Source organism: Plectropomus leopardus, chromosome 19, assembly GCF_026936395.1.
Source record: "Plectropomus leopardus strain MGB_pleo_1.0 chromosome 19, ASM2693639v1, whole genome shotgun sequence".
In the NCBI taxonomy this organism is placed as follows: Eukaryota; Metazoa; Chordata; class Actinopteri; order Perciformes; family Serranidae; genus Plectropomus; species Plectropomus leopardus.
The window spans coordinates 18,406,962-18,432,227 of record NC_142194.1 but is presented as its reverse complement, the minus strand read 5'-3'; the positions used below and the strand labels follow the sequence as shown (position 1 = coordinate 18,432,227).

The window sequence follows — 25,266 nt, the reverse complement described above, 5'->3', positions numbered from 1 at the left end:
ACCAGTGACTGAAACAGTCAGGTTCACTGAAAGGTACAAAGTGAATTATTTTCCTACAAGTCAATGCAATTAGTTGAAGATAATTAAACAGTGTTTGGGAAGTCGCTTTAAAAGCTATCAACATCTTCACACTAGAGAAAGTCGAACTGTGACAAAGCTAACCTCTGGAGAAATCTAGTTAAATTAACTAAAGTTACCTCAAAAAAAGTGCTTCAAACTTCTTTTTTCAATTGAGTGTATTTCAAAAAGTGCCCATTTGTTTACAGATCATTCATAACCCAAAATAATAATACAAAATTAATAGATAAAAATTAATAAAATATTACAATATTCACAGGTAAGCACTTCCTCTTTATCAGTCAGATACCTCACTTGTGAAACTAGAGTCTAGTGGGAGTATTGCACCAAACAGTAAACTCAGGTAGCCTGGTAACCTCTGAAATAACATTCAACAATTTAAAAAACATTATTCATGAATGGAAATTCTTAATACTTACGATGACTAATTGTGAAAGAGCGTGGTGGTGGCTGTCCGGACATGTCCCAACAGCAAAGGGAATGGGAGCAAAAAGGGTTGGAGCTGGCCAAAGTGGGTTAAATTAGAGCAATATTAAAATGAAAAAAAAAAATCTTTCCATTTATAGCCCAAAATAATTTCTACTTTCAGAAGCTGACCACACAAAAATTGAGAAAAAAATAATTCAACTATTTACATCCTTATGAAAACATGAATACAGCTGAACTACCATCAAGCAAGTTAATTGTAGTTGTAATAGTAATTTAATTAAATGTAGTTAATGTATAACACTAAAACCATGGACAGTAAATACATCAGTGTACGGTTCTGTTGCTCAGTAGGACCTCCCAAACAGGAAAGGGCGGGGCGTGGTTTAACACGGACACAACTGAGCGTGACACACAAAACAAAAAAGTTTCAGCCGCTGCGGAAAAGTAACGGTACCTGTGGACTGTAAGTTTTTAACCCTTAAGACTCAGACATATATTGAAATATTAGTTTGTTTAGTGTGTCCTTTGGTGAATAGGTAATATCCATATTTGATCCGGTTGGCGTTTGTCAGGGAGAAGTTGATAGCGGGCTAATGTTATCTAATGAAGCTAACAGAGAGCTAGCTGCAGAGGACAGATGGAGGCTCCAGCTGAGCTGCTGAAGACACCGAAGAGGACGAAAAGCACCGAAGATGGACAAAATGTCCCGTTTAGCATTAGAGAATTAAAGAGAGCACTGGATAAAAGTTTGGGAGACAGGGAAAGATGAGATATGTCGACGTGACATCATGTTAAAACACGGAGGGACTGAGGAAGTCGTTACTGTTATCTAATAAAATAACATGGAAAGAATTTCGATGTAAAAAAGGAAATAGAGAAGTTATTATATACAAGCAGTCAGACAATAAAAGTAATATTTACAGACATTGAAACGGTCAAACACACGATGTCTTGCTTTACATCTCGGAAAAGAAGTGATAAGAAATGTTGTGATCTATAATTAACCAGCTTTCCTATTCATTGAAACTTATATTGTAATATATATATACACACACACACACACACACACACACACAAAACACTCAAAATCAAATATCTACAGTTTTTCATTATTATTCACAAAAAGAAGAGAAAGATAAACTAGGAGAGAATTTAATATTAAATAACCAAAAACCCTTGTAAACACCCAGTGATTGTCAGTCCCCCTCTCCATCCCTGTACCGTGTGAAAATCACATTTTTAATACATTATTTTTAACTGGTTTATGTCTGGACATTGCTTTAGCTCCAAGTCAAAACTGCACCATAGTTTAACAAAAACTTTTTCTGGTGGTACGGACACTATGCATTTTGAAATTAAATCAAATTTTCTGGTAGTAGGATATTTTTAGCCTTAAACATTATTTGTGCTATTTGAAATTTCACAAGATCTGTTAATTTTAATAGTTTTGACTGTCAAAATAATGAGTTAGTGTGATCCAGATATCTGACATTTGAAAGGATTTAGTTAAAAGTACAAGAAAATTCCCTGAAAATTACTGGAATTAATAAAAAAAAGAAAAAGAAAGTAAGAAAAAAACAAGAAAATTACCTGAAAAAGTTCTAAAAATGACAATTCTGCAACTTAATTTAAAAAATGTAATTATGATGATTACAAATATAGTTTATTCCTTACCTCTTTTTTCCCTTGCTTTTTTAAAAACAATTTTCTAAATCTACTATTTTTTTCTGCAATTTGTAGATCATTTCTCACCAAGCTGCTCATTGCCTATTCACCTATATTTTTGAAAGAGATTGCACCACTTTGTTCAGGGTTCAAAGGTTAAATACCTCAGTGATAAAATATAAAGTTATATTTTTGACAAGAGAGAAACTCAGTGGTGGTAATAATCTGTAATGATATGAATTATTTGTATATTTGTCACAAACCTTTGATCTTTGACTCTTGTTTCTCAGACTCAGGACCACCTCTGTGTTCAGGTGTGTGGAGGGACGAGCGAAGACGGACAAAATGTCTGAGCTGAGTGACGAAGCCAGTGAATCAGAGCAACTAGGTGCCAGCCTGTCCCTGTGGCTGGGCGACTCCCTGGTCCGGCCAGAGGAGCTGGACGTCCCTCTGGACCTCCACACAGCCTGCTCCATCGGCCAGTACGACGTGGTGGCAGAGTGCATTAAAAAGTAGGTGCCTAAATATTGATAATAAAAGAAAAAAATCATATGAGCTGGTATGTTTATTTCATTCACAGCCGTTGTGGCAGATTTCGCTGAGTATTAGTAACTATGATCCTGTGTCTTTGCAGACGTGAGGTGGACCTGAATGGCAAAAACATTGGAGGATGGACCCCGCTGATGTATGCAGCCTACATCGGCCATGACAACATTGCAAATCTCCTGCTGGAGGCGGGTGTGAATGTAAATGCCACCACTGCCAAAGGATTAACCCCCTTGATGCTGGCAGCAAGCTGTGGGAATGAAAGTATAGCATACTTTCTGCTTCAGGTACAAAATGGCTAATCCAGACAGTTCATGGCAGGCTATGCTGGTGTGTGTTATTAGGCTAAAACATGGAAAGCAGCCAGTATGGTCCTCTAACACTCATGCACATATTTTATATTTTATAAGGCTGCTTGCTGGTAACAGTGACACATTAAGGGCTAATAAACAGCAGTGTAATGTTGTATAGGTCTGTAGGAGCAGATTTGGATATGATTGTAACTGTGTGTATTTCACAGAATGGGCATTATATGTTAAACATTATTTGTTCTTGTTGAAGCTGCTATAATTTGGAATTGGTTAAGATTTTTAACACCAAAAAACAGAAAGTTTCGGTTAGTTGGTTTTAGGAGATGCTCTGTCATAAAGATGGAAAAAGAGGATTTTACTTTTTTGACAAAGTTTTAGATTTATGGTTCTTTGTGTCAACACTTTGTCCTCAAAGTATATTAGACTTTTTGTTTTTCCTTACCCCAAAAGCAAGGCGCCGAGTTGGAGGTCAAGGACTCTCGAGGCTGGACCGCTCTGTTCCACTGCACGAGCACCGGCCACCAGCAGATGGTCAGGTTCCTGCTGGATAACAATGCTGATGCCAGCGTCAAGTGAGTGTCATTCACCCAGAAATGATTGCAACTCTGAATTCAGATGGAGTTTTCCGTGACTTTTTCTTTCATCCTCAGGGAGCCGGGGTCTGGCTTCACTCCCCTGATGGAGGCTGCTGCTTCTGGACATGAAATCATTGTTCAGTACCTGCTCGATCACGTGAGAAGCATAACTGAAGATGGGTGATGACGTTACACAAAGAAGATAACGCATTTTGATCCTAATGTCTGCTTTGTTTTAATGACTTATAGAAAGTTAAAGTAGATGACCGCAACGCTAAAGGAGAGACTGCTCGTGCCCTGGCGATGATGTACGGCTATACCAAGATCGTCAGCCTCATTGACTCGCGTTCTCCAAGGATCAAACCAGGTACTTGTTCAAACGGCTTAATTAATTTCACAGGATGTGTTATTATACTTTACAAATGGGTTTTTTTTAATTGATTTTGTTTGTGTTCCAACTCTTCAGGACATTTTGAAGACCTGAGCTCCTCCGAGGACTCGGACAGCGCACCTCCGCGGATAAGGCCAAGCCGAAATCGAGCTAAAGGGATTAGCATCCATGATGGGCCCCAGGCCATCGCCAAGTTCCGAGTAGGAGGCACCAGCAAACCGTGCGGTAGTGTCACATAAAACCTCCAGTTTGCCAATATAAACCCAAACCGGTCACGTAAGAGGCATAGTAGATGACGTATTTCTCTGTATCAGTGTGCTGTATCATGGGGAAACAGTGGCTGTACTGGCGACACTTTCCCTAATGGCGCTTCTGTAGCGAAACGTCTCGGTGCGATTGGCCCCGTAGGTAGGGAAGAAGTTTGTCAACACTGTTTTCCTCCTCACAGAGCCTCCCGCTGCTCCGCCAGGATACATGACATTTCGTGACATCGGTGAGCAGAGCGAGGGCATCTGCTACCGTGACGTAACTTCACCCATCAACGAGCTGGACGGCCAGAGCAACAGCAGCAGAGGTAAGAGGCACACAGCTCCCGCCGTTTGTTACATCTGAAATACATAACTGTAAGAGTTACGTATGTGTCTGGAAGAAATGACACACAAGAAATATTGCAGTGCGATATGAGTCGTGTCCTCAGTTACGCTGGGTGTCTACCAAAGCGTTTCAATATTTTTGACGATTCTGTTATAGATGACAGTCCGTTCTTTGACAACGACATGCCCACCATGAGGAGCAGCAGCAGCAGCAGCGAAGGCCTGCCTCACGTGATCGGCCTCAACTGGGAGGGCTCCGTGGAGAGTAATGAGGTGAACACGAGAGCGCAGCAGTCCCACTGATGTGGAGTCAAGATTGTATTCAGACATCTCTGTGACACCGTGTCCCTCTCCTCACCAGGACTCTGATCAGTGCAAAAAGAGCAGCTCTCGCAGAGTAAACAAGAGCCATCACTCAAAAAGCAAGAGTCGCCATGGAAACGACGCAGCTCACTCCAGCAGTACAGGGAACTGTGGGATGCTCTCTCATGCTGGTCTTCCACCCTCCTACACTGGGCCAAAGGCATGTGCTCACTCTTTCATATGTCACTACTACAGCCTCCAATGGTTGAGTAATCGACTGCCAGTTTACTATGGGCTGTCTAAAGTTTTCTATTCCTGCAGGATCTGGCGGAGTTCTTGGAACAAATTGGCTTTTCTAAGTATCTCCCCGTACTGGAAGAGCAAGACATTGACCTGCGGATATTTCTCACTCTGACTGAAAATGACCTCAAAGAAATTGGGATCACGTAAGACTCTTTCACAATTACTCCAGCACATACAGTGTTTGTTTGCTCATGATATAAAATACCGAATCCGTTCTCGCTCTCCAGATTGTTTGGACCCAAGCGTAAGATGACCTCGGCTATTGCAAGGTGGCACAGCAGTGCTCGACCACCCAGCGATGCTCTGGAACAGGCGTATGCCGACCAGCTGGAGGCGGAGATGCAGGAGATGGCCATTCAGCTACACAAGGTGCCGACAAAGTATCTGTAAATGCCATACAGATACTTCTGACCCAACAGAAAACCCACAGTTAACTGACCAACTCTCCTCCTGTGTAGCGCTGTGAGGAGGTGGAGAGTCTGCAGAGCCAGGTGTCCCAGGAGAAGGAGCTGCGTACTGTGATGGAGGGATGTCTGATGGAGGACAAGATGGCTTGGAGGAGGGTCCATGCTGAGCTGGTGGAGAACCACCGGCTAGCTCAGGACATGAGCGCCATACTGGCAAAGTCCAGAGCCTGCAGCGCTGAACTGCTCGCCTGTTTCACTACTGATGGGAACAGCAGCTGTTACACTGGCGTGGAAGATAAAACAAAAGCTGACAATGGTGTCAAAGGTGAGCTGCGCTGGATAAAACATTTCACTCTTTTAGATTAACAAATCAGGCTGCGTTGAGACTGCAGGCAAATCAGACCAGTAAGACAGACTCAGATTTGTGTCCATACATCACTGACCTGTCTGCACAGGTTGCCGTGGTAACGACAAAGGTGTGACTAATTATGCAGCCACTCCCAAGCCCTCATGATGTGCGGCAGGCACCCGTATTGGCCACAAAAGTGGAATTACACCCATCACATGGTGCTATGGGGCCCTAAAGATGTTTTCCCATAGACATGGATGGTGAAAGAAACGTCTATAAAACTGTGGATACATTTTTTTTAAGTATCACAACCCCCATGAAATGACCCATTACACTTTTAAAATCTCATCCACTTGGTCCAATGGCATTTGTAAACTCTAGAAAAACCGCACAATTGACTCATTTTATCCCTATTCAAGTTTAGGGAGTCACTAGTGTGTTTGCTCTATGAGTCTCACATGGCTTCATCTGCCACAATAAGGTACACTGGTGGCACAGAAGCATGAGAAACTGAGCTCTGTCATTTCACCCTCCGAATAACTGTGAAAGTCAAATTGCGGTGCAGAACTCCACTGTTGCGCCAGACAAACTCTTCCATAGCGCTCTGATAGTAGCAGCGTGGACTGTGTTCATCTTCAGTCACTCTGGATTTGACGTTGCATGTTGCGTTTCAAGTGATGCAAAAAACAGTTTGAGCGGACTGAGACGCATCTGTAGAAATCTGTTACGAATCACATTTAGCTTAGTGGTTAGTGGCTCCATGTACAAAGGCAGCGTCCATGCCGCAGTGGCTGTGAGTTTGCTTCCAGCTCGCGGCCCTTTGCTGCATGTCATCCCTTCTCTCTTCCCCTCTCATACTTACACACTGTCCTATCAAATAAAGGCAAAAGACAAAAAAATAATCTTAAAAGGAATTGTATTTACAAAAAATCACATTTCTTGTTGTTTTTTTGCTGTGCAGACTTTCTAAAAAATAATCTGGATACAATCTGAATATGAAAAAAAAAAACAGATTCTACTAAATGATTCTCGCTGCAGCAGGGGAGGGACTTACACGCTCCACTGCAACCGAACTACTAAAGAAGCTGGACTCCTATGAAGAAGAACTGGGTAAGATGGTGTAATGCTCAGTGATTAATGTGGTGTCAGTGGCGTCTCATGTTCATGCTGGTGTCTGCTCGTTTCATCATTACAGCGGGGACCCTGCAAACTGTGCTCCAGAGTCTGAGGAGACTGAGTGCCCCTGAGAAAGTCTCAGATAGCTGGGAAAGGCCTTAACCTTTAAAGGTGAGTGCTTAAAACAATCTCTCATTGGATGAACACGTGCTGGAGGAGCTCTACGGCTGCTAAAACAAGAGAATGACTCTGGTTTCTTCTGTTTGAAGAGGCTTTTTGCCAATATTTGACGGAGGGTGATCTAACCACCCTGAACAATCTCACTGAAATGAGAGAAGGTAAGGCCAGCCCTGCCGGACCAGAGCAGCTCGGGGAGAGAATCAGCTGCTGCTCCTCCGAGATTGGCTGATGGACCAGAGCTCGCCAGATGTGGACAAGGCCAAGGGCGACCGCAGCTACTGCAGGGAAGCGACAAACAAGCAGAAGGGGTACGTGACCCTCACACGCTTGTGCTGGTGTGTACTGGACTCCAGTAGTTTGGCTGTGAAAGTGCACAGAGAGGAGGAGAGACTGAACGCAGATTAGAGGCTGCAATACTGTGAAATGTTTCTAAAAAGCCGTACTCCTTCTATATGAAATGTGGTTTTACGTTCACGTCACAAACTGTAAAGAGGTACAGTTCTTTAAAAAGTAGAACAAGTTAAAGTAGGTAGTTAAAAGACATTCTGCAGAGTTACACTTTATTTGAATGAAATCTTTGTTATTTGTATGCTGGTGTTTAAAAATAATGTCCTGCTGAATGCATTTTAAGGTGAAATGTGTGAAACCTGTCAGTTAATCATTTGCAGCAACACATAATGTCACACCAGATTTCTCAGTGGTGCAATGAAATGGTTTGTGTATCATTCAGTGGATTCACTGTGTGGCTTTCTAAATGTGATCCGTCTAACCCGGAAATGCTTTTTTTAAAATGTCACAAAGTCTTGGCTGTATTTGGACCTGAATTAAAACCTCCTTGCCTGAAAGTTTATACTTCAGTTCTGTGTAATTTGTTTCAGGATTCCTTCAGACTCTTAAAAAGTCTCAAAAGCCACTGAATTTATTAATCTAATAAAGGCCTAGGTTGGAATTAAAATGTCTTAAATCAATTTGTCAAAAGTCTTAAAAATGCTTTAAAAATGGGGTTTTATTGGGTTGTTTTTCTGACGCTGAATTGTAATATCTTGAAATAATTAGTGATAAACAAGTTTTAAATAATCAAAAAACATTTTTTCAAGGCAAACTAAATGGATTCTTTAAAGAAAATACATGCTTTCAATAACTGCTTTTTCAGTGTTTCAAGTAGATCATCCAACTTTTCAACGTGACCCAGAAAGTGTATCTATTTTAGCAAATATTTCCTGATAATTGTATTAAAGATTCCAGAGGTCACTTAGCAGTAAAATGTAGTCTACAGCCGGCATTAGACATACATGAATAAATGTGGCGGAGGAAGCTGTTTCACTTAAGAAAACTATATTTTAATATCTGTCTGCATATCCGAGATGTGATCAGGGAACATTTTCTCTGAGACTTTGTAATTTGGAATCCTGTTAAATGTTACTACTTTTTGAGAAGCGGCTGAAAACTGCTAAATAATTCATGACTGTGCCAATTTGGGGCGCCGAGATGAATTCCCAATGCATAAAGTTTGTATGAAGTTTGTGCTCAGGTAGATTTGTGCATCATGAATATTTTACAATAGCTTTGCCGGTTTTCAGTTTTGTTGATCATCTGTCAGGGGTTTCCTTTTTTTTACTTCTTATATAACCTGCTTTAAATTGGATTCATGGTGCTCACCGGACTCTGCATTTCCTCAGCAGATGTGTGGAATATGTTGGGAAATTTACAAATCATTACATAATTTGTCTCTTTAACAAACACTAAATATTGTCATTGCCTTTGGACTTATTGTCCATATGTCTCTAATATAATCAGATGGCTCAGATTAGTCTGACTCTATTGATGTGGTCAGTGGAGACGGAGCAGACTGAGCAGGATGCCCTCATACTAAACACATCCAGTGATGGAATGTAATTAAGTACATTTACTCAAGTACTGCACTTTACTGTAAATTTAAGGTTCTTGTACTTAATTATTTACATTTTACAAAACTTTCTACTTCTACTCCATGACTTCTCAAAGGCAAATGTACTTTTTTCTCCACAACATTTATCTGACAGCTTTAGTTACTTTTTAAATTTAGACATTTGTTTGTTTTGGGTTTAAATACCAGGTTTTGTTTTGTTGTTAAATGTCCCAACTTCTGATTAAAATACTTTTGACGCCAGAATAGCTACTGCAAAATGTCTGAATGTCTCATTAAAAATACCTGGTTTTGTCACCAAAATTATCTGCTAAGTTAAATTACCTGGTTTTGTTTACAGAAAACTACCACTGAATGACTTCTTGTTAAAAATACCAGGTGTTGTTGCCGTAAAAATGTCTGCTAAATATCCAGAAATCTTGTTAAAACAACCCAGTTTTGTTAAGTACTTCACATTAAGAATAAGATTCAGCAGTTCAACACGAATATTCAGCGATCGTTTTTTTTTTCCATAAAAAGTTTGAATGTTTGAACAGGCTCTGTGGGACCTTCAGTGTGACTGATGTTCCTCTAAATAAGCTAACGGTGCAAATGACGGATGGCAAATGTGCAACATTTTTTTTGCTGACACTAGATATGAAACAAAAGCCAGAGACTGTGTTGTATTAAGTTGCTGTGAGCTTTACATTTACCACTTTTAAGCAGAAAAGAGAAGTTAACTCATAGCCTCATGATGCAAAGCCTCTTCCTCCTCTGTGCTGCTGCATCGTTCCCACAGCTGCTTATCCCAAAGAGTAGCGTGAAAGTCAAGAGCACTAACTCTGCAGCAAATCTGGGTACCCAAGTTCCCCATAGGTACACTGCATAGCACATTACCATGCAAAACAAAAAATGCAATCTCACTTGAGGAGGGATCTCCGACTGATGATTCAAATTTCAAGGGCCAGCCTTAAAATATAGTGTAAACTGATGGGATTTTTATTGCAGTGGCTAAAATACATTTTTCTGCTTCCCTCGTCCACAGCAGTACATTGCTTAGCCTGGGTTATGGTACTCCTGCCTGCTTCTCAAACCTAGAATCACACAGACCACCATCTACTTTGGGTAATGAACTGACTGATAAGTATCTCACAAAACCTAACATCAAGAAATCCAAACTATACCTGTAGTTTTTATTTTTTCTGTAGACACCACGGTAGTACACTTATACACAAGAGCCAGAAGCACTGTGTTTAGTGTTTGTAGTGAAAATACGCTAATTCCCAACACTTCTCTTTTAGCGGTCATAAAAAAGGGTGACAGACGGAAGTGAAAGACTTGTGACACTGAGCAGCGTCCAGAGTGTAAATGTGCCCAAACAAACACAAACAGTGTTGAGATCTGAGACTGGGCTGATAAAATATTCTCCATCTCCCAGTGATAATTTACCCACATCAAAAGGCTGCCAGTAAAACTGACAGCTACTGTAAATTGTAAAATCCTCCAACCAGTTGCCATCAGGCTCAACAGTACTGGGATGTAGCGGAGATTTTGACAGTAAGAGTCGAGACAAAGCTGTTCTGTTGAGGTTTATCTGGACAGAAGTCGTCTCTGTTGGCCTCCGCATTTATCTGTTGTGCATCTCACCAGTAGTGAGCTATACAAACTTTGACAGGCAACACACTGAGCAGCGCACATTGTTTCTAGCTGGTGGACTTGAGGCTAGAGATGTTGGCAGGTTGCCAGTTGGGATTTCAGGGCCCGAGAGAGCAAAATGAGGACGGGGAAAATGAATAAGTAGTTTCCTCTCAGTAAGGCACCCTCGAGCAACACTTTATCTTGACTGCTCCACTGGAACTGCTCAGCAGACAGGAGGGCAGGACTACATATACTGGGCAGCTGCCAGGTGTGAAAACGTGAAGCTGAGTCAAAGTTCACGTGACTTCGATTCAGTCTACACTGACTGTGATACATCAGAGATGCTACCTATACACTGAAGGGAAGCTATTTTCTGTTAAAGGGGACAGTTCACCCCAAATTAAAAGAAATACGTGTTTGATAAACCTCTTGATAGACCTTGTTGTGAGCAGTTTTATGTAGGACTTTTCTTTTTACCAAACTAAACCTGCCAAATGTCTCACGGTGTTTCACCTAGCACCTCTGAGCTAGCTAATGTTTTAGCTCAGTTGAGGAGGACGCCATTCATTTTTGAAACCTCTTAATTGGTGCAATTTCTTTTAAAAACATGAGGAAAAAGCAATGAGCAACTTGAGAACGTGAGAAATGAGTGTATTTGGAAAATTATTATTTTAAAAGATAAGGAAAAATGTCTAGGGAAAAAAAGACAAAATCTTGGGTAAAACTTTATTTATCATTATCAGTATTATATTTTAAATTTATATGAGATTAAGAATAAGATACAGATTTTAAAAATAATTCTTAAGCACTTTTGTAGTTCATTTCCTTGTTTTTTTGTTTTAACTGTCTTTTTTAAGAATAATTATTTTTACTTATTTTCAGGTGATTTCTTTGTACTTTTTACTAATTTCTTGCAATAAACTATATTATAATCATCATTATTACATATCTAAAATTATCTTATTAAATTAGAATTTTTAGCACTTTTTCAAGTCTTTTTGGCCTTGCTTTTTTATATATTTTTTTAATTAAACTAAATTTCAAGTAATTTTCTCATACTTCTTACTAATTTCTTGCAAATTTTTGGGTTATTTTTTCTTTCGTTGCTCATTGCCTTTTGCCCATGTTTTTGAAAGAAATAAAACCAATGTGTTCTAGTTTCAAAGTGTTCATGTTTACATCTTGCACTGTCACACTAAGAGCCTGTTCTTAAGCAGATGCACGCTTCATTCTGTGCAGTGATACGGTTGGCGGGTTTAGTTCTGTAGAAAGAAAATAGGGCCTATATGAACAAGATTGCAACAAGGTCTGTGGATTATCTTGAGTAACCGGGTCATGATTCCTTGAAAATAAACATTGCTGATGAGTTTTTCAATTGTATATTTTTAGTTGTTTTTTTTGAATCTCCAACACTCTGCAACTCACACCAAAACAATCAAACTGATAAACAGCACTACAGGCAAGAGGAAAAATAGGTACTTTTTATTTTGGGGTGAACTTTCCCTTTAAATGTAGTCAACAAAACAGACTTCGCTGGTCCAGGACTACTTCAAGTGTATTGCTTTAATAGAGAGCTAATTCTCTCATAAATTAATTCAACATTATCTACAGTCCTTCAAAATAAGATATAGAATTATGTACAAACATTAACAATCCACTTAAGATCAACAGTCACTTTTTCCTGTACAGCCTTCAGGGTTTTACTGAGGGGTTTAAAAACATTGTAAAATGCAGCAAGTGTGAATTCACCAAAAATATTGTTGTATTCTTTGAATATCTATTATAACATCTGCTTATATCCAAATTCACCCGTTCAAAGATAAATTTGTTTGCTCTTGAATGGCTGTCCAGGAGAGCACAAATAAAGCCAATCCCCCCTTTACACACAGAATATCAGACGTCTGGTCAGTCTCCCTTCAAACACGCACACACGCGCACACACACACACACACACACACACACACACCCACACACACACACACACACACACACACACACACACACACACACGCACGCACACGCACGCACACGCACACGCACACACACACACACCAGTCCTGCTTTCCACAGTGACAAAAGAGTCCAGGCCCATGTGGAGGAATGAAGACATCCCGTGTGTGTGATCCAGGCCGGCGTGACAACTGATTCCCACTCCCACAGAGCACCAGCTGTGTGATCAGTGCTTGTGATGTGCTCAGGTGTACTCACACAGGTGGCCGCAGCCAGCGGGGCAGTGGGCGCTGCTCTTGAGCCAGTTCATGATGTGCTCCAGATGTCCGCCGTGGCTGCAGCCCTGACACCACACAAACAGTCCCTTCACCACATGGTGGCACACTGCACACACACTGGCACACTGGTGGCACCTAGAGGAAAGACGCAGGCACTTTATTGAAATATATATTCAATGTACTGTCAGGTGTTGCATTTAAAACAGCAGAAGAAGAAGCAGTAAATGCTGTTTGATGGTATTTTTCACTGCGAGTTTTGTACAGATTGCACAAACAAGATTCAATGTACTAACTAGTGAGCTTTAAAGTTGTTAGTAGGCGGATTTTGTTACCTTTTAACAGAGCCAGACGGGTTGTAGCTCCCTTTTTCCAGACTTATTCTCAATTAAGATAGCCTGCTGCTATCTGCAGCTTCATATTAAGTGTAATGACATAAAAACGGTATCTCCTTATCATTATTAGAAGTTGACATTTTTTGTTTGTTTGATGACAAAAAACACTTGTTTCAACAAAATTGGATGGTGTTTTTATGACATTTCAACAGATGTAAGTTACTTTATTCAAGTAAAAGAGTTTGTGCAAACTTTTACCTGCAAGAACCAGACCTACAGAAGCGTAATGCACTCACTTGAGAAAGAAAAAAGTTTTTTCTGAATCAATGTGATCGTTACGTCATGATGATGAGAAAAGTTTTCAAGGTAAAAATATCTGCTTGTTTTTCTTAATTAACAAGATAATCTTGTAAATTGAAAAAAAAAAACACTGCAGAATTTTATTTCTAAAGAGAATGCATTAATATTCATTAATAGATAAAAGCGGTTTGGCGATGGTTAATGTTAACACATATACACAGCTCTCTAAAATGAAATGGTGATTCATACCTGTCACATATCCAGCCCTTGTTGCTCATTGGCCGCTTGCAGTTGCTGCAGTTGATGTGAAGCGTGGTGGACGTCTGGTTCAGGCAGGTGATGGCGCTGCACGTACTCAACTTGATGACCTCATTGGACACGTTCCACAACTCAAAACGCTGCAGCAGGTCTATGTAGGACATGTACCAGTGCTCCTGAAATGGACACACAACTTGTTCAGCGTCTAACCTGCAATGTCGTAACTGAATTTTAAGTCTTATAGAAGACAAGTGAGGTATTTACAACTTTCAGTCGCATTAAAGCCTTAAAGAATCCCTAAACTTTGCTAGATTTTTCTGTTTCACAGCAATGATATCCAATTTATTTGTCAGTGCAAAACATTAAATCTGTTCATTCAGAAAAAGTCATTTTTTAAAGGACAACATTATTCTTTTTTTACCAGCGGAAACTAAACTTTTTCATTATTGCTCCTGCCAACAAAAACACTGTGATGTTTCAGTCCACTGGTTCCCATCCTGGGGGTTTCGCTCCCCCACTAGGGGTCGCCAAAGCTTCAGGGATAGTCGTGAGGCCTTAATGATTTTAAAGGGTGTAAGAAAACTTATAAAATGTTATTTTTAAGGTTTACATTGTTATTCAAAATATAAACTTTAAATCTAACAGTCCAAGGGCACGGTGAAGACCTAAACATAAGCTTTGTTCACAGAAACTTTACTTTCAGCTAAACGGCCTCGTCCTACATTTGAAAAGTGTGCAGTTAAAATGAGCTAATTAAACAATGGCCGAGTATCAGGAGAAGAAAATACTGAATTTGTTTTTAAAAAAAGAAGCATATTTAGTATGCACGATTGTTCAAAAATGTTTTTTAAAAATCAGGAACTCATCTCTGATGAAATAATCTGCGCAAAGTTCATCTAAGTCGCTAATTTTTCACAAACTTCCTGCAATTATTGTCTTCACTATTTGGTTTATTGTCCAGTTTAGTAGTTGTTCATTACTGTTATTGTTATGCACTAAATATAATATATATTATCCACAAATATGTCACTCGGTCAGGGGGTTCCTGGGAGCTACTGTCCATGAAATATTTTAGTGTAGTTTTTACAACCCTTATCTCTATCTAACCTGGGTGAGGTCATCGATCTCTTTACGGATCCGATCCCCGAGAACGATTAGCACAGACACGGCCATCTGCACGTCACCCTGCTCCGCGTAGTAGCTCAGCATCTCCCGCACGATGGGACAGAAGAAGCTGGCAGGTAGATGTGGGCTGAACAGCGGCTGGGAGATGGAGATGAGCGAGAAGGACTCGATGGGCGTCAGACAAGTGACCTCTGCCTCGTTGCCGCTGACGTGCGGGGAGTCGGCCTTGTCCTGCTGAAGGTGCTCCGGAGCGGACGGGTTATCCATGATCTCGTGGCGCAGCTGGAAGGCCTCCTGGGGCAGCGTGTACTCCTGCTCTTCTGTTGTGACAAAAGGAGCAGAGATAATATTAGACAACAAAGCGCTGAGCATGGAGGCAGTTATTAATAGCGGTTGCTGACGTAAGCAACTCTTTAGTTTCCTCAGAGATGAGACTGTGACTGACCTGTTTGGTTGTCGTGCTCCACAGAGTAGAGGTCATCGTCATCTAACTCTGCATCACCGAACATATACTCCGCCTGGCCATCGCTGCCCTCTGTCTCCTCATTTTCTGAAGGGAAATTGAATGCATATCTTTATTCAGTCTTGAATATTATGCAAAGAACATGAGGACAAACAGACAGCGACCACTCTCACCTTCATTGTTATTGCTGATGTGCGAGTTCCCAGGCTCCAGGTGGATGTTGTCCTGCCTGCTCTCACCTTTACTGCGTTCCAGTCTGCTCTCCGTGCCCATCCCTGAACTCATTTCCTTCATGTTGAAACTGAAAGCATTAAGTGCAACAGCATTAGATGATGACATTCTTTGCTTTTGTTTTGTTATTTTTAGATTTTTTCAATAATGGCACACTAAAACGTAATTAACCTGTTCATTAAAGGCAAGGTGCCCAGTTTACTGAGGTTGTGGTTTGGACCTGGCGTTGTGAGGTTTGCTGGGTCAGAAAACATGATTCTCAACATGGTCCATGTTGTGGAAACCTGTGTATAAAAGAAATAAAATTTTAGTTATTTACAACACAAAAACAGTTACTATATGAAACATTAATGTTGGAAGTAGTGTGTTACAAAATGACAGATCACTTTATATTACTTTTTCAGTATCGTATTATAATTACAGATCTAGTGGGATGTTTTTTTTTTATCAACATTAATTTGCTTATATTAATATTAATGCTAATTTTAATGAGTCTGCTTCCCATGTCGTGCCTTTTAATCTTTAAAACATGCTGGAAATTAGAGTAATATTTTAATGAATAAATCAGCAAAAGCTGAATATGATCCAGCATGTAGGATTTAAATACCGCAGTCTCTTTTATTATTACACAGAGAGCAGGTCAATCTAAAGAATGAGACCCTGTGTCTCAATAATATTACCGGTTTAAATAAAAGTTAATTAAAAAATGAAATAAAATCTTTAAAAAAAGAGTTTGTCTTTATCATTACTGAAACCAATTCTGTTGATAATAAAACTTTATTGACTTAATTAATTTGAATAACCCCAGCACAGTAATTGTTGGGTCTAGTGCAACAGTAAAAAGAAAAAAAAAAACAGCAACAATTTTGATTAACAGTTTATGTAAACTGTTTTGCTAAGGTGTCTATTTTTGCATTTTCATTTTGTTAAAATTTTTTACGATTTGTTGACATTTTTTGACCAAAGAGTTAATTAAGAAAAATAATCAGCAGATTAAAAGGTGATGAAAATAATTGTTAGTTGCAGCCCTGGTATAGCTGCTTACTTTTCCAAGAGAGAATGCTTTTTTTTTTTTTAGGACCAAGTAATGTCAAACATATTATTGTTTCGCAGTTACACTTATTGTATATTATTTTTTATAAATCCTTCTCTGTCAAGGTTCAAGGTTTAAATTGATCACATCAAGACCTTGCTGACTTATTAAAAAACAAAATTTGCTCCTGTATTGATCTGTCTCACCTGAGGTCTTTTGAGCTCCCGGGCGACCTTGGCGTTGTGATCACATAGCTCAGCAAATGGCTTTCCACAGAGGAGGTAGAGTTGTGCTGTCTTCACAAACCAGTCCATGCGGTTACTGTCCAAGTCCGTCTCAAAGACGCTAAGGGCGCTGGACACGTGGGCAAACTGTTCTGTCGGGTCAGGCTTCTTGAAGAAAAAGATGGGGTAACGGCGGTCGCCTCCAGGGTAAGGCTTTCTGTTGGCGTCACTGCTGATCAGACTCTCCTTGGCTGCAAAGGCCAAGTCACCAAACAGTCCGAAGCACAGACCCTCAGGGTTGGCCTTGTCCACGGGACGAGTGGCGTCCTTGAACATGTGTTGATAGAGCGTGCTGTCCTTAGAGCCAGAGAGCAGAAAATGAGGGTCGTGCTGGTGGCGCCACACAATACCAGTGGTCACATCCTTGTGTTCCTCAAACGTTGCGAAGGGAATGAAAGGTCTGCGGACATCCCACACATAAATGTTGTGATCCACCATCATGGAACAGGTGGCCAAATGAAACTTCCTCTCAGGCCGCCACTTGACCCGCGCCACTGAGGCGATCGTCTGGACACAATAGATCTCCTTGGCCCGGTTAGTGGTCATGTCCCACACTTTCACCATCTTGTCCCGGCCCCCAGTGGCCAGCCATCCCCTAAAATAGACATAAAAGGGGACAGCTATGAATGAATGACGATAATAAAAACACCCGACTAAAGCACTGCTAACTGCAAGTGACAAAAAGCAGCGTCCAACAAGATAAAATGAAACCCTCTAATTTCTGTCGTTTGTGTCACAGTCACTTTCTTTTACCTGTCATCGGGGTGCCAGTCACAGCAGAACACAGGGCCGGTATGGGCGGTGAACATTCGCTCATAGCGGTCCGGCCGCCTGATGTCCCACAGCTGGACGTTGCCATTCTCAAAGGAAGCAGCAAATGTGAAATAATCCTTCATGCTGAACTGGACGTCCCGAACACTCTCTGACTGACCTGGGAGAAAGAGAGGGGGAAAGACAGCAACCCAAATATTAGGCAATAAGAACCACAGGTATAGTCTGTTTCCTAGTTTCTAACAGTAAGAGTATTAATTCTTCTCCAAGACATCAGTGATCTTCTTTCTTGTTCAATGTTGAAACAGTTTTACACAAAATTCGAGAAAACGGTGTAAACAGAGTAAAAGTGTGCATCCAAACGCAAAAATGCTCAGAATAATTTCAAAAGAAATTCACTAAACCACAGTGTAAAACACACTGGGATAAATAAAGTTAATATCATGCAACACACTCAGCAGTTGTTTATCCATCGATCCATTTTCATCCTCTTATCCAGGGCCGGGTCACAGGGGCAGCAGGCTTAAGTGCTCCCGACACCCCTTTTCCCATCAAAGCTTTCCAGTTCCTCCTGGGGGACCCCGAGGCGTTCCCAGGCCAGATGAGACATGTAATCCCTCCAGCATGTTCTGGGTCTGCCTCGGGGCCTCCTGTCAGTTGGACGTGCCCCTAAAACCTCTAACGCGAGGTGCCCAGGACCACCTCGACTGGCCCCGTTTGACCCAAAAGAGCAGCCGCTCTACTCCGAGCTTCCCCTCGATGTCTGAGCTCCTCAGCCTATCTCTAAGGCTGAGCCCAGCCACCCTCCCGAGGAAAACTCATTTCAGCGGCTTGTATCTGAAATGTCATGCTGTCGGTCATTACCGAAATCTCATGGCCACAGGTGAGGGTTGGGAGAGAGCTGCTGCCCCAAGAGATGGACTTCAAGTATCTCTGGATCTTGTTCATAAGTGAGTGTAAAATGGAGAGATGGACACAGCAGCTGTATTTCACTTAAAGGGGAACTACACTGATTTTCGAAATCCATACATGTTACTGATACGGTCTAAGACGGACCAAAAGATATAAGTAAGCATAAACAACTCTGCCAGGTCCAAAAACTAGAGTGCTAAAACTCAAATTTGTGACGTCATAAAGTACAAAGTGTGGAGCTGAATGGTGAAAGATGTTCTGGATGAAAACGAGAGCACTTGGGGAATGTGTTGAGTTCATGAGTACATTTTCCGTTTCATATCTGAAATACGTCAATACAATAAAACTTGTTTTGGGTATAAAAAAAGCAAACAAACATTCTGGGGGTCCACAAAATCAGGCTCCCAATCATTGTGTATGAAGCAGCTCCAGTCTTTATCTGTGATGAAATCATGTTTGAGAATAACTTCTCTGGTTTCTGGCTTTGAGGAAGAGCAACTCATATTCACTAATATTGTTTAAACTCGGCAACACCATGTTAAAAACATATTGGAATCATGGTCCAGGACCTTCCTTCCTGCTGCTGTCAGACTGTACAACCAGCACTGCTCCCAGCAGACCACACACACCAGCTCACTTAAACTAACGTGCAATATATCAAAATGTGCAGTTATTTTCCATGTGCAATTTGTGTGCATTTTTTTTTTTATTGTTGAGTTCTGTGGCTTGTTTCTAATATTTATACAGTTTTTTTGCTCTATTCATCATGTACTTACATTGCTTTGATATCCCTTTGCATGTGTAACAATGCAAATTTCCCCACTGCGGGACTAATAAAGGATTATATTATCTTAATTTAAGTGGTGTTCTCCATTAATGGTTATAATCTGATGATTATTATGAAATATCGTACCTGAGAAAGTGCTGACAGACTCCTTCTTGCGCAGATCGAAGCACTTCATGAAGCCATCCTGTGAACCGCTCAGCAGCATGTAAACCTCTGTGGGGTGGAAGCACACCTTGTTCACGGTGCGTTTGTGCTCAGTAAACAGCTGGTCCTGCTTGTTACGGGAGGGTTTTCCCAGGTTCCAGGTGACCACCGCCCCGTTGGTGGCGGCTGTGGCCAGCAGGTTCTCCTCCATCTGATGCCACATGACATCCGCACAGCTGAAGTTGAGAGAGGGTTTGCGGCCGACGCGCAGGTTCAGCTTCTCCACAAACTGCTCCTCCTCCAGGGCGTAGATCTTAAAGATGTTGCGGCCAGCTACAACCACTTGTGTGGCGTCACGGCACACACTGATGGCGTTGGCAGGAGCGTCCAAGTGGCAGAACATAGTTCGGCCACTGATGGAGCTGCTGCCGAGGGCTGTGGTAACCCGTGACATCTTCTCCATGTTCCTGGAGCAGAAAAAAGTTATTTCACTCGAGCTCAGGACAATAAAAGTGACAAGAATTTATCGAGAAGTGCAAATTTACAGCTTTTACAGCACTTTTTCAAAAAATACGAGCAACATGTTCAATGTTTTCAAGGCAGTTGAAAATAACCACCAGAAGGGGGCACTATAAGATGTAAGATTCATAGTCCGCTTGGTGTCGGGGTCAGGAGAGGTGGCAGTGTTCATAACATTTATGTGTGTTTTACATCTTGGTCAATAAAACAGCTGCAGTGCTTACTTGTTGAAGAGCCGCTCGCCTCGTCACTGTCTGCAGCTGTCCAGTTTCCTCTTCCAGTGCTCCCATGAGAGCCAGCTTACTAGTGAGAGATTGTCATGTGAGCAAGACACATCATAATATCAGTGGTGGAATGTAACTAAGTATACTTACTCAAGTAATGTACTGAGAGTAAGTGCAACCTTTAGGTACTGGTACTTCACTTGAGTGTTTCCATTTTATGCAACTTTATACTTTAACAATTTAGTGGAAAATGTTATATTTTGAAGTCTACAACATTTATTTGACTAGTTTGTTTGTTTGTTTTTTACATATAAAAAGATATGATATGTTACTATAATGTGATGCAGTACTATACTGTATACAGGAGTATGCAAAGTCCACATTGAAAAACTACAACATTCAAATACTTTTACACATTGGTGATAAAAATAATCATATATTTTATAATAATGTAACACTGAGACATTGTGCATATATAATGAGTAGTTTTACTTTTGATACTTTGAATACATTTTGATGATAAGAGATGTTTACCTTTATTTAAGTTACTTTTCAATTTCATGATTTTTACTTATTATGAAGCTTTTTTTTGACAAAGTTATTTTTACCCCTTTCTATTTCTGAGTTGTTTTCTACTATGGCATGGTATTATCCAGGTATGTAGTTGAGACAGATACTTCATGTTTATCACAAAATTTAAAAAAAAAATCGAAAGGAGTACAGAAAATTAACTGAAATTGAAAAAAAAAGAAATGTAAAAAAAAGCCAATGACCTGGAAAATTATTATAATTCTGTTACATAATTATATGTGTAATTATAACAATATTTGTATAATATGTATATAATATTTAAATAAGGACAATTACCTTGCCCCCTCCCTTCGCTTTAAATAAAAAAAAGAAAATTCTAAATCTATTAAATTGTTACAATTTATTAAATATTTTCTTAAACATTTTGTTACTCTCTGTTGTGTAAATAAATAACAATAAAAAAAAACGAGCATATTCCAACAGTGTGAGAGAGCCTGCTCACCGAAGTAATATAATGCACAATAACCTGCTAACAACACTGTCCACTGCCTGACATTACACTACCGGTTTCGTGCTTCGGTTGTGGTTCATTTTACCATCTTTGTCCGTCAGCTCCTCCACAGTGTTCACTTGTCTGCGGGTTTGTTGGCTAAAATCAGCTAAACTCGCTGCACTGTGGAGCTGCACCGTAAACATATGACTGGAATGTGATGCTAATGCTAGCTAGCTAACCTAGCTACCGAGCACTATTCCACAATGTAAAACCAAACGAGCCCGACGCGAGTTTGACAAGTGCGTCGAAGAAATAAATAAACGTCAAATATTGGATCCTATTGGGTGGCAGTGTCTATACAAATTCAACTACAAAGTATATCAGTGGACAAACCTTCTGAAATTGTTGCTCACAGCTTGCGGCACCGGAAGTACTTTTTTTTTTTTTTTTGCATTCTCTTCTCGCGGGAATTCCGTATAAAATAACGGAAGCGTCGTCACACTTTCATTTAGGAGTTTACTTAACAGATTTCTGCTTTATTTTATGGAGAGCAGAGGTTTGTTTGTTTACAGGTGCTGGTGAGAGCTCTCTGCTGCCATGTCTCTGTTTGCCTGTGAGGATCCAGCCACATGGAGGGGTGTGTACGGGAAATACTGGGATGTAGTGGAAGCCAGATCCAAAGGCAAGAAACCCGGAAAACTGCTGAACCTTGAACAGTGGTAAATCCTTTTTTTCTTATAGCAAAATCACTCATGAGACTGCATTTCACACTGTGCAGGTAATCAGCTCATTGTGCTGGCTTTCATTATGTTATATGACTGATTTTCTTTGAGCCACTCACGTCTTGATCTAAGTAGCACTGTCATTCTTGACCTTTTGATTAAAAGTTTGGTTAAATTTATTTAAAAAACATGGGGAGGCGGGCAATGTGTAACACATGGAGACAAGAAAATGATTTACAAATTGTTAATTTATTTTTAGAGAATTAAATTATTTTGTCAAATAGGGGAAAATGCTCAGAAAACTATATTTATAAATATATTTTAAATTTCATCGTCCTTTTCTTTTTAACTTTTATGTTTTTGGTCATTTTCAGGAAATATTTCTGCAATTTTTTTACTTCTGTCTTGCTAATTTTTGCTAAATTTCTCACTGTCTTCCCATCATGTTTCCAAAAGAAAAAAAACCCTATTTGCTCAGGTTTCAAAGGTTTAACCTTAATTCGTTTCCGCGGCAACTGAGAAAACTCCACGTGCTGATCAAGGCCAAGATAAGATACTGTCCTGACAATCAGCACTTCACACACACATGTAAACACCCTTAATATAAATGAGTGAATTAATTAAGTAATGGAGTGTCAAAAAATTACAATATGGAAGACAGTATAATAAGAGACAGACGAGACCAAAACAAACAAATAAAAACATCCTCATCCTTGTCCCATCCTTAATTTTGATGTGCTTTTAAAATAGGCTAACAGCTTTTTTTATGACTGAAAATATAACAAAGTATATCTATAGTTATTCCTGTATATGAAATGCGTTGCATGACCTTAGTCGACCTTCACTTTGAGTATAAAAGTAAAGGTAACTGATGTTAACCTTTGTGCATCTGTGGTCAGGTACCAAGAGGAGCTGCCTACCCTCATTTCAAGTCGACCTGACAAATTTGTCACTCAGTCAGAGCTGGTGAAGCTGATGGAGTGGAAGCTCACTGTAAGTAGTATCTAGACTCATAATAATCGAATAATCGAAAAATAATAGAATCATAATAATCCCATAACAAAAGATTTGTCTCAGTCAGTAAATACTCCTTTAAACATTTAGTATAGTTATGAAGAGCCAATAACAGGCTAACAGCGCTCAGCTGTGTCCTTGAGTGGCCCCGTGTGCTTTTCTGCAGAGAGGGAAGTTCAGGCCGAGGCTGCAGCAGCTGGTGGCGTCCAACAGTGAGGACACCGTTGAGAAATGTTCCAGAAAGGCCTTCAGCCTCCTGCCTGATGTGCAAGCAGCGATCGCAGAGCTCAGCTCCCTGAAAGGAGTCGGCCCGGCCACCGCTTCAGGTCAGCACATCGTCTCCACTCTGTCTCTGAAGACGCTGTATTGAACCTGCTTTCAAGCAAACAGATAAAAGCTTAAGTATTCATATTGATGAAATGTCTGTGTGATGCTGTTAAAACACAAAGTGAAAGCCTTCTCAGTAAGTATACACTGTAGGATTGAGCGGCGGGGACTCCCTGCTCTCTGTTTAAATAGTTTGTATTCACCTCATGGCTGCACTCAGCTTGGCTTGGGGCTGACTGTCCATTTGGTTCCAGCTGTGTTGGCGGCAGGAGCTCCAGAACAGGCTGCATTCATGTCAGACGAAGCCATGGAGAGTGTACCGGGACTGAAGCCCATCCAGTACACAGCCAAACACTACACTCTCTACCTGGGCAAGATGGTCGAGTGCACTGAAAAACTAAACAAAGGTGAGCTAATGATAAAGGATACAAGGCTGGTGGGTGCATCTGTACACAAAATATGATACGACTACTAAAGAAAATACTATTAGTTTGTCAAGAACATGCTTAATGTCTCCAGGATCGAAACAAAACATGGAGAAGCAGCACTCAGTTTTGGTGCACCTCATGTCTGAGACAAACTCAAGGAAAACAGCATCGTTCTTTTAAATCAAATCATGTTTCTGTTTATCTCTTTAACCCTTTGAAACCTGAGCAAATCTGCTTGATTTCTTTCAAAAACATGGGAGGGCAATGAGCAATGAAAGAAGTGACCCCCAAATTTGCAAGAACTTAGTAAGAAGTACAAGAAAATTACCTGAAAATAAGAACAAAAGAAAGAAAGGAAAAGGAAAGCAAAAAAACTTACTTACTTTTAATCTCCTGTTTAATACATTTTAATTATACCTTTAAAAAGTGTATAAAAAGTGAAAGATTTCATGTTATTGTTCCACAACACTGAATCAAAGGGAGCTTAATGCAGCCTTTTTTTTTATTTTTTACTCTTTTTAATTGAAAAAGACCCTTTGATGTATTTTGCATTTTCTACTTTTAATTATTTTACATCACTTTGATATTAAAAGGTTTTTTTCTTTTGATCAGTGTTTTAACAAAAAAGCCTCATGAACTTTACTTTGATTCTGATGCCCGGCCTCCCCTCTCGTCCTCAGTGGATCCCCAGCAGGACTGGACGCCCCACAGACTGGAGCTGTGTTTGTGGGCGTTTACCACAGCCAAACAGCAGCAGCTCCCACTTCTAAAGGACGTTGATGTGAAGGCCGGCAGTGTGGCGGAAAAGTGCTCCGACGCTGACCAGAGACCAACGAAGAAGCTCAAAACAAGATAGAAAATATTGCACAGTATTTTTGACATTAAATATGCTTTAATATGTGGTGTTTTTTTTGTATTTTTACAATATAATAAAGCCTTTTTATCAGAGAGTATACTGAGCATGTTCTGTTTTTTTAGTACTTATGTGTTAAGGTTTAAAAACGTTATATAAAAGCCCCAATCACATTTCCAAGATTAGTTATGCTTTAATGTGAGCAAATGTGACCTAATGATAGTTTTTTGCTGCAACAATAAAGAAATTTGATAACATGTAACTGAGTCGTACACCTGCAAGCTAAAAGTCTCAAAATCTGTCTTCACCTGGACTCCAGAATGATGATAATCAGGGTTGTTAAGTTATCAGAGAATCTACCGATTATTTAATCGATTAACACTCCAAAAATAATCAGTTCACTATGATAAAGAACTAAAAATACAATAAAATAAATACATTTGAGAACCTAAAACCAGTCATTTTTTGTGATTTCTACTCAAAAACACATAAAATATCACTAATCCATTAATTGTTGC

At 40.1% G+C, this 25,266-nt stretch overlaps 3 protein-coding genes across 6 annotated transcripts; 2 read left to right on the top strand and 1 right to left on the bottom strand.

Annotated features, from left to right (window-relative positions):
- The first annotated feature begins 854 nt into the window (after positions 1-854).
- On the top strand, positions 855-8,096 carry anks3 (ankyrin repeat and sterile alpha motif domain containing 3). Of its 3 annotated transcripts, none has more exons than XM_088069899.1 (16): positions 855-970; positions 2,463-2,684; positions 2,807-3,005; positions 3,480-3,601; positions 3,680-3,761; positions 3,854-3,971; positions 4,071-4,220; positions 4,444-4,569; positions 4,746-4,861; positions 4,950-5,111; positions 5,213-5,337; positions 5,422-5,563; positions 5,653-5,926; positions 6,992-7,060; positions 7,146-7,237; positions 7,336-8,096. In XM_088069899.1, exons 2-15 carry the CDS (start codon positions 2,518-2,520, stop codon positions 7,226-7,228), a joined length of 1,935 nt encoding a protein of 644 aa, XP_087926025.1. In that variant the 5' UTR covers positions 855-970; positions 2,463-2,517; the 3' UTR covers positions 7,229-7,237; positions 7,336-8,096. The 3 variants fall into 3 exon arrangements, 2 of the variants coding, with proteins under 2 accessions (XP_087926025.1, XP_042363510.1); XM_042507576.2 differs by having other exon boundaries at positions 6,989-7,060; XR_006106856.2 differs by lacking the exon at positions 7,336-8,096 and having other exon boundaries at positions 6,912-7,060; positions 7,146-7,222.
- Positions 8,097-12,229: 4,133 nt separating this feature from the next.
- Positions 12,230-21,934, bottom strand: wdr24 (WD repeat domain 24). Of its 2 annotated transcripts, none has more exons than XM_042507573.2 (11): positions 21,798-21,934; positions 20,381-20,459; positions 19,620-20,104; positions 17,777-17,954; positions 16,946-17,618; positions 15,878-15,990; positions 15,649-15,776; positions 15,458-15,562; positions 14,995-15,332; positions 13,879-14,063; positions 12,230-13,132 (listed from the first exon to the last, which is right to left on the bottom strand). In XM_042507573.2, exons 3-11 carry the CDS (start codon positions 20,098-20,100, stop codon positions 12,964-12,966), a joined length of 2,370 nt encoding a protein of 789 aa, XP_042363507.1. In that variant the 5' UTR covers positions 20,101-20,104; positions 20,381-20,459; positions 21,798-21,934; the 3' UTR covers positions 12,230-12,963. The 2 variants fall into 2 exon arrangements, with proteins under 2 accessions (XP_042363507.1, XP_087926024.1); XM_088069898.1 differs by lacking the exon at positions 21,798-21,934 and adding an exon at positions 21,508-21,783.
- Positions 21,935-21,990: 56 nt separating this feature from the next.
- On the top strand, positions 21,991-24,848 carry LOC121958567 (uncharacterized). The gene is made up of 5 exons (XM_042507579.2): positions 21,991-22,123; positions 23,026-23,119; positions 23,307-23,466; positions 23,722-23,874; positions 24,576-24,848. Exons 1-5 carry the CDS (start codon positions 22,002-22,004, stop codon positions 24,749-24,751), a joined length of 705 nt encoding a protein of 234 aa, XP_042363513.1. The 5' UTR covers positions 21,991-22,001; the 3' UTR covers positions 24,752-24,848.
- The last annotated feature ends 418 nt before the right edge of the window (positions 24,849-25,266 follow it).

Excerpts from the sequence above, each read along its gene's own strand:
- anks3 (XM_042507576.2), top strand. The coding sequence starts at position 2,518 with ATGTCTGAGCTGAGTGACGAAGCCAGTGAATCAGAGCAACTAGGTGCC. Across the intron at positions 5,112-5,212 it reads CCTCCTACACTGGGCCAAAG|GATCTGGCGGAGTTCTTGGA; the intron begins GCATGTGCTCAC and ends CTATTCCTGCAG. Across the intron at positions 5,927-6,988 it reads AGCTGACAATGGTGTCAAAG|CAGGGGAGGGACTTACACGC; the intron begins GTGAGCTGCGCT and ends TTCTCGCTGCAG.
- wdr24 (XM_042507573.2), bottom strand. The coding sequence starts at position 20,100 with ATGGAGAAGATGTCACGGGTTACCACAGCCCTCGGCAGCAGCTCCATC. Across the intron at positions 14,064-14,994 it reads AGATCGATGACCTCACCCAG|GAGCACTGGTACATGTCCTA; the intron begins GTTAGATAGAGA and ends TGTCCATTTCAG. Across the intron at positions 13,133-13,878 it reads AAGGGCTGGATATGTGACAG|GTGCCACCAGTGTGCCAGTG; the intron begins GTATGAATCACC and ends TCTTTCCTCTAG.
- LOC121958567 (XM_042507579.2), top strand. The coding sequence starts at position 22,002 with ATGTCTCTGTTTGCCTGTGAGGATCCAGCCACATGGAGGGGTGTGTAC. Across the intron at positions 23,120-23,306 it reads TGATGGAGTGGAAGCTCACT|AGAGGGAAGTTCAGGCCGAG; the intron begins GTAAGTAGTATC and ends GCTTTTCTGCAG. Across the intron at positions 23,875-24,575 it reads CACTGAAAAACTAAACAAAG|TGGATCCCCAGCAGGACTGG; the intron begins GTGAGCTAATGA and ends TCTCGTCCTCAG.